The sequence below is a fragment of the Fukomys damarensis genome, unplaced genomic scaffold, assembly GCF_012274545.1.
Source record: "Fukomys damarensis isolate Sample0158 unplaced genomic scaffold, DMR_v1.0_HiC HiC_scaffold_38, whole genome shotgun sequence".
In the NCBI taxonomy this organism is placed as follows: Eukaryota; Metazoa; Chordata; class Mammalia; order Rodentia; family Bathyergidae; genus Fukomys; species Fukomys damarensis.
Genome location: NW_022900950.1, coordinates 65,889,153 through 65,899,409, shown reverse-complemented (window position 1 = coordinate 65,899,409; position 10,257 = coordinate 65,889,153). Strand labels below are relative to the sequence as shown.

At 36.7% G+C, this 10,257-nt stretch overlaps 1 protein-coding gene across 7 annotated transcripts in view; it reads left to right on the top strand.

The window, feature by feature from the left end:
• Positions 1–6,721, top strand: part of Ttc29 (tetratricopeptide repeat domain 29) — a 210,947-nt gene extending 204,226 nt beyond the window's left edge. For all 7 annotated transcript variants that reach the window (XM_010610918.2, XM_010610917.2, XM_010610916.2 and 4 more), the window contains 2 exons: positions 4,600–4,666; positions 4,932–6,721. In XM_010610918.2, coding sequence (XP_010609220.1) covers positions 4,600–4,666; positions 4,932–4,962 — 98 coding nt within the window. In that variant the 3' untranslated portion in view covers positions 4,963–6,721. The remainder of the gene's footprint in view (positions 1–4,599; positions 4,667–4,931) is intronic.
• The last annotated feature ends 3,536 nt before the right edge of the window (positions 6,722–10,257 follow it).

Below are 10,257 nucleotides of genomic sequence, written 5' to 3'. Positions count from 1 at the left end.
ATATATATATATTCTGCTCAGTCTACTTCAGAAAATACTCCACAGTAAAAATCACTTTTCCTCCACATCTTGGGAATGAAAGCTAATGTATTGTTTGAGACCAACCAATCACAATTTCAAACTTAGAAAATCATGGAAATTTTTCTACATCCTGTTACATTCTTCCAAGCCAAAGGGAATGCTGAATTCAAGGCATTGGAAAGTATAAAATGGGTATTAGGGTATACTATGATGCAAGGAAAAATATTAAGCTGAAAAGCTGAAGGTAGTTCTTTATTTGAGAGAATGCTAAAACATATTAAGTGAAAGACTAAGCCTTTTTATTTTTAATATATTTTTATTGGTACATGTTAGATATAGAGTACAGTTACAGTCATCATTTGGGATCTTGTACCTTTACATGACTTACCTTGGTTCTTATTTTTCCCCCATTCTCCTAGCCTCCCTTTCCTTCTCCACTCTCCCCTATTTATGGAGACCTTGTTTCCATTTTTTTTTCCTTTTCTCTTATTTTTTTCTCTTCCCTTTTCACCTATCCCCTAGCTCTCCCATTTGCCTAACACCTTTAGGCCTTTTCTTCCTATTACACAATATCAATTATACATTTTAACTCTTATTTATTCCTTTAGTTTATCACATCAGAGAAACTATATGGTATTTACACATGTGTTCTATTAATCTCACTTAGGAGTATGTCCTCAACGTTCATCCACTTAGCTATAAATGTCTCTAGTTTCTTATGCATTATGGCTGAGCAGTACTCCATTTTATAAAAACCCAACATCTTCTTTATCCAGTCTCCAACTGATTGGCAATGGGCTGTTTCCAAGTTTTAGCTTTTACAACCTGTGCCGCTATAAACATGAGTGAGCATATATCACTGTGATATGATTATTTTAATTCTTTTGGGAAGATACCCAGCAGGGAAATACCTGGGTCAAATGGGACTTCCAGTCCTAGTTGTTTAAGGTAGCTCCATATTGATTTCCACAGTGGCTGCACCAGTCTGCACTCCCACCAACAATGAAGAAAGGTTTCTATTGCCCCACAACTATCCCAGCATTTGTTATTGGATGATTTCTTGATAGCAGCCATTAATTCTGGGGTGAGATAGAATCTCATTTATTTTCATCTGCATCTCTTAAATGACCAGTGACGTTGTACATTTTTCATATATTAATTTGCTGCTTTTATTCAGAAGTACTCCTTTCTCTCAGAAGTGTCTGTACATTTCAAATGCCCATTTTTGAATTGGGTTTTTATATCTGGGAGCCTGATCTTTTTCAGTTCTTTGTATATTCTAGATAGTAGACCTTTGTCTGAAGAACAGCTGGTAAAAAAATTTTCCCACATTGTAGCTTGCCTCTTAGCTCTGTTGGTGGTTTCTTCTGCAGTGCAGAAGCTTTGTAAAAAGGTGAGATTCCAGTTGTTGACTCTTTGTTAGGCCTTTTTTATAGAGAGCCCCAAAAATACAGTGGGTTGAGAATATGGAGGTTTATGCCTCCTTAATCCTAAAGTTAGCCTTCTACATGTATGAAGTAGCCCCACAGACATTCAGGAACACTGGCCTGCTATCTTACTGTTCTACAACCCCTAGGGCAGGGTTTCTCAACCTTGCTTTCCTGAAGTGGGCTGATCAACATTTGGTTGGAATGGGGTGAGGTAGACCTGTGTTGTGCATTTTTGGATGTTGAGAAAATTCCTGGCCTCTGCACATTAGATGTCAGTAGCTCTTCTTTCCACCAGTTGTAACAACAAAAAGTCACCAGAAATTTCCAATTGTCATTGGGAGAGGGAAACAAAGTCACACCCAGTAGAAAACCTTAGGCTCCTGTCATTTTTTGCATGGTAGAATCTGAATGATAGGGTAATTGTTCCATGTGCAAGATTGAAAAAAAAGTGAAAATTCAAAGAGGAATGAGTGTCCAGTGTCATGGGCAGCACACCACATATACCACATCTAGTTCTGCCCACATCCACTAGTGAGAAAAATGGCCTCATCTAAATACTCATATGCTAGAGAAAATGATCTAATAGTGATCAAAAGCTCCACTTTAGTGGGAGGCAGAAGGAATTCCTAGAGCTATGTGTGCTGTGGGAAAGGCAGGAAGTGAATGGAAGTGAAGTAGTAGTACAAGACACTACTTCAGATATGGAGTGTAGGAAGCTTATCCATAGTGACACATTGGAAGCATAGTATTCAGAACAGAAGCAGTTGTAAGTGTAGTTCTTGCCATAGAGTTTTTAGAATTTTTTTCCTATGTTTATCCCTTCTATAAAATTGTGAAATAAATCATTATCTTAGAGTGAAGTCAAAGAGAAGAGCTGGTAGTTCAGTTATGGAAGGGATTGGCAAGTGACACACAGAAAGGCAGCAGAATGGAAGTAAAATAACAAAAGTTTACTCCATCAATGGGTATCTATCACACCTAATGGCAGTGCCCTAATCGACCCAGTACTGGGCTACAATTCCCTCTTTTACAGGGTCTTATAGACTTTATCATATTCAGGTGTTTATATTTTATTTTTCCAGTTTATATTGCTGATATCTATTTTAGGCCAGGGAAAGGGGGCGTGTCTGGTCAGCAGGGTCAACGATGGGTTTTTTTATTTACAAATCTTTTTAGGGAGACTAGATGCCTCCTGTGACTGCTGATTTTAAACTAAACAAAGCAAATGACCTAAGTTATTTTACATTAAAGTGTTTTTTATCAGTTCAAGAAAAAAAGAAAAAGAAAAACAATGATCTATGAGAATGCAAGAATGAATGAACTAGAATGTTTAGTAAGATGGAGAGAACCTAATGTTGAGGCCCATGAATTTAAAGTGAAGCGTCTCTGCCCAGTTGTGCATTTTCTCCAGCTGCATCAAGCTACATGGTACAGAAGAGGAACAGGCAAAAAGTGGGACTTAGTTGGGGTTATAGGCTTGTCAAATGGCTATGACAAAGTGAGAAGTGAATGAGTATCCTAAGGAGTGAGCATGAAGTTTAAATTATATGAAGAAGAGAGAGAAGATGTCAAAATGTGGAGGAACATTCAAGGTGGGAGAAGTGGAGGTTTGAAGGACCTCTATATAGAGATATGTTTCATATTGAGTTTAAGTACCAGAGGGAGTAATATGAAAAGAGCAAAGGTAGCAGCTGAGTAGTTGATGCAGGAAGCTGAAATTGAGAAAGCCTTGTATTTACCAATAATGACAAGGTCTAACTATGACCAGGGAGGTTAATGGCTGAGACATGATGAAGAAAAAAGACCTAGGAGAATAGGAGCTCCAGGAATTGAGACACTTGAAATTACTACAGTTAAAAAGTAGTGAAATTACTGTAAGCCAAAGATAAACTCAGTTGCAAATGACTCCAGTTGTAGATAGATCACAATAAACATAAATGGCTGATTTATGTCTGATGACATGAGCACTAGGAAGAGAAAGAAGAAGGATAGATGTCCTGAATAACAATGGGAACCAGGGGATGCCCACCATCTCTAAATCCAGTAGAGAGAAGATGGAGAAAAACAAAAGCAAAAAGCATTTCTGGGCTGATAGTATTTCCAGAGAAGGCTGAATGCCTGGTTGAGCAAAAAAATAAAAGGGACTTCAGAAACTAGGATGAAGATATGGTTATGTTACTGATAATGTCCAAATATTCCATTTTCTATGTTTCAAATTGAATATAGGAAATGAAAGGGGGATATAAAAACTGGGGACTGTAATAAACAGGCTTGCAGTATCTTACTGGATTTGTCCCCCCGGATTCAACTCAAAAGTAAGAAGAGCAGATATGAAAGTTAAGTAACACATCAACATGTCTCTTTATACATCTCTTCATCTATTATATATAAATATATTTATACATTTTTCCCTATTTGACTTCATTTTGGTACTTTAAATTGTTCTAAATTACTATTACTTCTAAGTATTGTTTTATTATGTCATCTTATTGCTAAAAGCTGCCCTCTCCCATCGCAAGGTGGCCCTTCCATTTGTTTCTTTATATCACAAGAATTCTGTGGTTTAGAAATTCAGGCAGGGCTTGGCTGGACATCAGTTGAGGTGACCAAGTAGTACCAACAGCGTTGGGCCGACTTGAAGGTTCACACACAGGTCTGCTCACAAACTGGGGCCTGGTGGGGTGGCTACAAGACTGGGCTCAGCTGGGACTCTGTACTAGAGTACCTGCACATGGCTATCCAGCATGGCAATCTCAGGTGGTCAGACCTCTTAGATGGTGACTTGCTTCCTCCAAAACAAACACCCTAAGGCAACCCGGAAGAAGCTGGAAGTCACAGTACAAGTCACTTTCTGCATTTTCTGTTGATTACAAAAGCCCTATGCATAGCCCAATTTCAAGAGAAGAGGAATAATATTCTGCTTTTCATGATGGATTAATAAGGCTGCTCGGTAGAAGAATAGATGGGGTGAGAGATATTATTTGGTTATCTTCAAATAATATAGTTTTCCCGAATGATATATACACCTTTATTGTGATGTGTGTGGTAAGGATTTATATCACTGAAAAGGCACTCACAGGTTCAAGCTCAAGAAAACCACAAACTGCATTCATGATAACTGATTAAATTTATATATCTTTTTCTTTAGGAGTGTCTAGAAGATCCACAGAAGAAAATGTGTCTCAAAGCTCAGAACATTTGGAAGCCCCCAACGGGTACAAATAAATCAATTTAAAAACTTTCTATTTAGTACCCACATTGCGTAAGAACTAAATATAACGATTTTTCAACAAGAAGACGAGTAGTTTTACCTGGTATTTGATAAGCTAACACTGAAACACTACTTTAAAAAAAAAAAATCACAGATGCACTTGTGAATGAAGCACAATTTAAGTACTTTTAATCTTTAAGCTGCATTTCAAAGTGTTTTTATTTTCTAGCCCAATATAAAAGTTAATTTTACAATTTATTTTATTTCAGATTTCCAGGTAATCACAATGATGAGACTTAAAGCGGCTTCTAACCCAATGTAAATGCAAGAATAAAGTTATCATGTCACCAAAGACCTCATTCCTATAGTGGGAGCATGTTACCAGTAATGCAGAATTGTAAGAAAACTGCAGCTGTGCTTTTATCAGAAGTTATTTTGCAGTGCACTAGTTAATTTTAGTCTATAACATCCAAACCCCAGAAAATATAATGTATTTTAAACACTTAGAAACATCAGAAGTTATCCATAAAATAAACTGTAAAGTTTCTGCTCTTACCCATTGCTCCACAGGAAATATCACAGAATCAAAGTTCAATTGTTTCTGATGAGGAAATAGTTACAAGCCTAGGGAACTATTTCATACTGAATAAATGCATGAGAGTATTCACTGAAGTCACAGTGATGCTTTGTAACATGGATAGGAGGATCACAGCTCATAAAAATGGCTATGTTAAATATTGTTTTCTTTACCTGTTTGATTTACTTCATGATGCTTTTAGGAAGTCGTATATAACCTAACTTATTCATATCTATTTTAAAAGTTTAAGAGAGTCCTTCTGCCTCAGGGCCCTTCTCTAATATGTTTTTGCAAATGAAAAGATAAAGCTGAAATGCTTACATGTATAATTTCTGGATATCTGCAATTCTAGGGAATCCTAGGTAACAAATGTCATACAGTAACAAGAACAAAGAGTTTTATTTGCATTTAGCCTTGGTCAATAAACACTTTAATGCTGGCTCCTTTTCAAGCTTTGTGATTGAGGAATAGGACTAACTCTGGAATACAGCACAGAGACATTCTGCTTTTCTTATAAGACATAGTAAGTGAAGCATGAACATTCTACCAAAGAGGGGATTTAATGCAGCAATGCTACAAATACAACTCAGTGAGAGTATCGAAAAATTGGTGAGTAGGGGATATGGAGAAAAGGTGTCTTTATTTGTTGTTCATTCCATCAACAGAAAGACAGGAAGTCAGACAAAACAAAATCAGAGATCTTGTGAAGGAAGAGACATTAAGACCGGATCTTCTACAGTGATCACCAGGTCTTCTTCTTCCAGAAATTTTCTACTTTTTCTAGGAATAGTCAACTGTCAAGAGTGTTGCTTTCCATAAAGAGAGATTCATGAAATGGAAGACAACATTCTGAAATTGGCTGAATTGTATATAAAACTTTAGCATATAGTAAAGGTTGTATTTTAGCACAGTGGAAAAGAGAGGGACCACATAGAGAATCTGAGACCACTGGTTATCTAACCCAGAAACAGAATCCACAGGATGTTCCTTATCTGACTCCATGGAAGCAGGCTGAACTACAAAATAGTAGAACTGCACAGGGGAATATCCTTCTAGTTTTGAGTTGGGGAGCACCTTTCTGAGCAAGAAATCAAGGTCAGATGAAAGCAATTCTACAATATATGTGTCTACACTAAAAAGATACACACAGGAGCAGAGGGGTGAATAGACATAATGTACAATAGATGCATGTATGAAAAATGCTACAGTGAATTCCATCAATTTATAAAATGAATATGTATTAATAAATGTTATAGAGAAAATTGTACTGCTTTTCTTATAACATGTGGTAATTGAAGCCTAAGCACTCTGCCAGTGAGGTGATTTTACTCCTCCTAAAGATGAAAAATTCATTAAATAAAATTAAAAGACCAAAGTCAGAGCAGAAGAATTTGCAGCCACCAAAACCTAAAAGCTAATTCCCATAAAATACAAATAATTTCTGGCACAAAAAAATATTTAATAAGAAGAAAGGAAAGAGGAGGAAAACAAGGAGGAAAAGGAGAAAACTTAATAGAAAAGAAGGACACAGCATACAGATAATTCAGAGAAGAAAAATATGTGATTTGTTTCTTTTACTGCTCAAGCAATAGTTTCTCTGGTGTGAAAAGCTATAATTGTAAATAAGATCCTAATGGTATAATTGACAATGTGAAATAGGAAGAAAAGGGCTAAAAGTGTGGGGGGAAGTGGGAAGGAGAGGGGAGGGGAAATAAGGGAAAAGAAAAAAATCTGAGAAAATGAAAAAAAATGGAAAATAGTTTTTGTAAATAGGGAAGGGGGGGTGAAGGGAGGGCAGGGATCGGGGGGGAAATGAGAACCAAGATCTATCATGTAAAGGTACAAGATCTCAATGATGAATGTAAAAGATAGCCAAACTGGACCACATGTGCACTTTGGCAGGAAATGCAAATAGTATTATCACTTTAGCAAATACTATATCAGCCCTTCAAAATGTTAAGGATAAAAATACTACATGTTCCAGCAATGTCACTTATAGGTATATCCTCAAAAGAAATAAAAAAGAGAACTTAAATAGTTATTTATACATAAGTATTTATAGCAGCATTATCATAATAGCCAAAAAAAAAGAAACAATTCAAATGTCAATCAATGGTGAATGTGTAAAAAAAAAATGATATTTACATATGATATGATCTTATTTGGCCTTTAAAAAAAAAAGAATCCAGGCACAGTGGTGCATATCTGTAATCCCCAGCACTGCGGAAGGCTGAGGAAGGATAATCATAAGTTCGAGCCCAACCTGGGCAATTTAATGACTTGGTGAGATCCTATAACAAAATTTAAAATGAAAAGGGCTGGGGTTGTAGCTCATTGCAAAGGCCCTGAGTTCAGTCTCTGTTACTGCAAAATAAAAAAGAATGCAATTCTCATATGTGCTACAACATGGATAAATCTTGAAAACACAATGAGTGAAATAATAAAAACACAAATATTATATGATTCCATTTACATGAGGTATCAAGAATGAGCAAACTCGTAGACAGACAGGAAGCAACCAGCAGTTCTGGGGAGAGGAGAATGGAGAATTAGTGTTTAATGCCTGCATAGGTTCCCACTTGGAAAGATGAAAAGGCTCCAGAGATGATAATGGTGATGGTTGTACAGCCACAAGAAAGTACTTAATGCCACTACATTGTATGGTTGAGAATCATAAATTGCACATTACAAAAGGATAAAAGGTAAAAAAGATAGCTAAATAAAAATTTTAAAAGATAGCTAAGCAATTTATCCAAAGATCAGAGAGATACAAACTATACACACAATATCATTTTCACTAATAAAATTAGCAAATATTTAAAGATTGAAAATGTCTAGTCATGGCTAAGATTTAGGATGCAGGGCACTTTCATTAGTTATTAGCAGTAAAAATTATATCATCTTTTGTGGAATCAATTTGGCAATACTTACTGAAGTATTAAAATTGAAAGTCCTATGAATTAACAATCTTACTTCTACAAATATCTCCTTCAAGCTATTCAGACAAGTACACAAATATTTCCAAACATGGATGCTTGTCGCTGGACCATAGCCCTCTGGCATTTGACATTTGAAAGGAAACTTCTTCTTCTACAATTAAGGCATTGATACGTGTGTTAACATTTGTTTCTTTTCAAGGACACTGTTTGTTAAGCTTGTTTGTTCTTTGACCCTGCCATAACAGGAACTCATTAGCTGAAGATCTGATGTTATCTGTAAGAGTCAGGAAATCCGGTCTTTGCATAGGATAAAAACAATTGCTTGGTGCTTCCTGTTGTTGTGTGCCCTTAAAAGCTTCCTGTTGGTATATACCTTTAAAAGGAGCTGTTTCTATGAAATAAATCAGATTTATCTTGGTCTCCACTCAGGCTTGAGTGTTCTTTCCTTTCTCAATCCTAACTCCCCAACTCAGGCATGTTCATGTTATGATGACTGGGCCACCACAGATGCTCATCACAGATCATCTACAATACTGGAAATAGGAACCATCTTTAAAATACATTCATTTGAGAACAGCTAAATAAAGTTAGGATGTATCCGTAGTACAATATAATACACAGTCACTAAAAAGAGTGAGGTAAAATTTAGTAGGGACAGGAAATGAGATGTGTGGGACACAGATGACCTTGGTGTCCCAGCTCTTACCTGATGGCCTGTACTGCTAAGATAACTGTAGAAGAGGCTAGGTGTGCTACATCCTGACATAAAGAGGAACCTGTCAGAAAGAACAGACCAAGCTCTACTCCCATTCATTCCCAGAGGAGAATTTTCTGTGGCTCTTTATCTCCAAATGCCTCACTGTCCCTGGATATAGAATCCAAGACAGAGTGTGCTTGCAGAGTCACTCAACTGTGATGAGAAGTGGGCCCAGAAGAATTGTGAAGTTTCCATTGTGGAAGGCTTCCCTGAACACTGGAAGACTGAATACTAAGTTCTTCTTTGTCCTTTGCTAGCTACCTATGCTTAATGAAGTTGCTTTGTTTAACCTGTGTGAGTTCCACCTCACAGAGCTTGTGCAAATGGACTGATACTGGTGCAAGGGATTGTTGAGATGTTCACAGTCCTCCTCAGGGACTGGTACCAGTGCAAATGAACCAGCCTCACAGTCTGAGGTCCAGTACTGAAGTGGAAAGGGAGTGTCATTTTTCTGTGCTGATAGAGCTCCTGCAAACATGGTAAAGGTTCCAGAGCCCAGAGAACTTCCTGTAGGAAGTATGGAAAGTGACACTATGAGAAAAGCAAGGGTTCTTTATGCCCAGGGAAAATGGCACTATGACAGGAAGCAGAGTGGGTATGGTGAACAGACTAAGCAGATTTTCCAGACAAAGGCCAAAGCTACAGAGAAGATTATGCTGAACCCTGAGTGTGTTGAGTCCAACTGCAGATCTAAGAGAATGCTAGCTACTGAGAGGTGCGAGCATTTTGAATGGAGAGGGGTTAAGAAGAAAAAGGGTAGAATGGTCCGGTTCTAAGCTTCGATGTTTGATTTATTTTAAAAACAATGAAATCTTGAGGTAATAGTTACACATTAATAAAAAAGTGATCATGATAGGCCTACATATAGGAGCTAAAGCCATAAAACTTCTAGAATACATAAGAAAATCATTCTGGCCTTGAGTTAGGCAATATAGTCTTAAGCCATAACAGAAAATTTGATGTATTGTACCTCACCAAATATAAAATATCTATTTTCTAACACCAAGAAAATAAAATGAAAAGTCATGGACTAGTAAAAAACAAATGTTTACAAACACCTATTTGATAAAGGACTTGTGTTGACAATATATGAAGAACTTTTACAATTCAACAGTGAACCAAAGAATCCAATTTATGAAGTGAACAATATATTTGAGCACGAGAATACACATATAACAAGCCTATAAAAGATTCTCAACATCATTAGGCATTACAGAATTGCAATTTCAAATCAATGAGATATCACCACAGCACTATTAAAATGGCTAACAGCAAAAACCTTGAGTATAACAAGTGCTGACAAGAATGTAGAAAAACTAGAA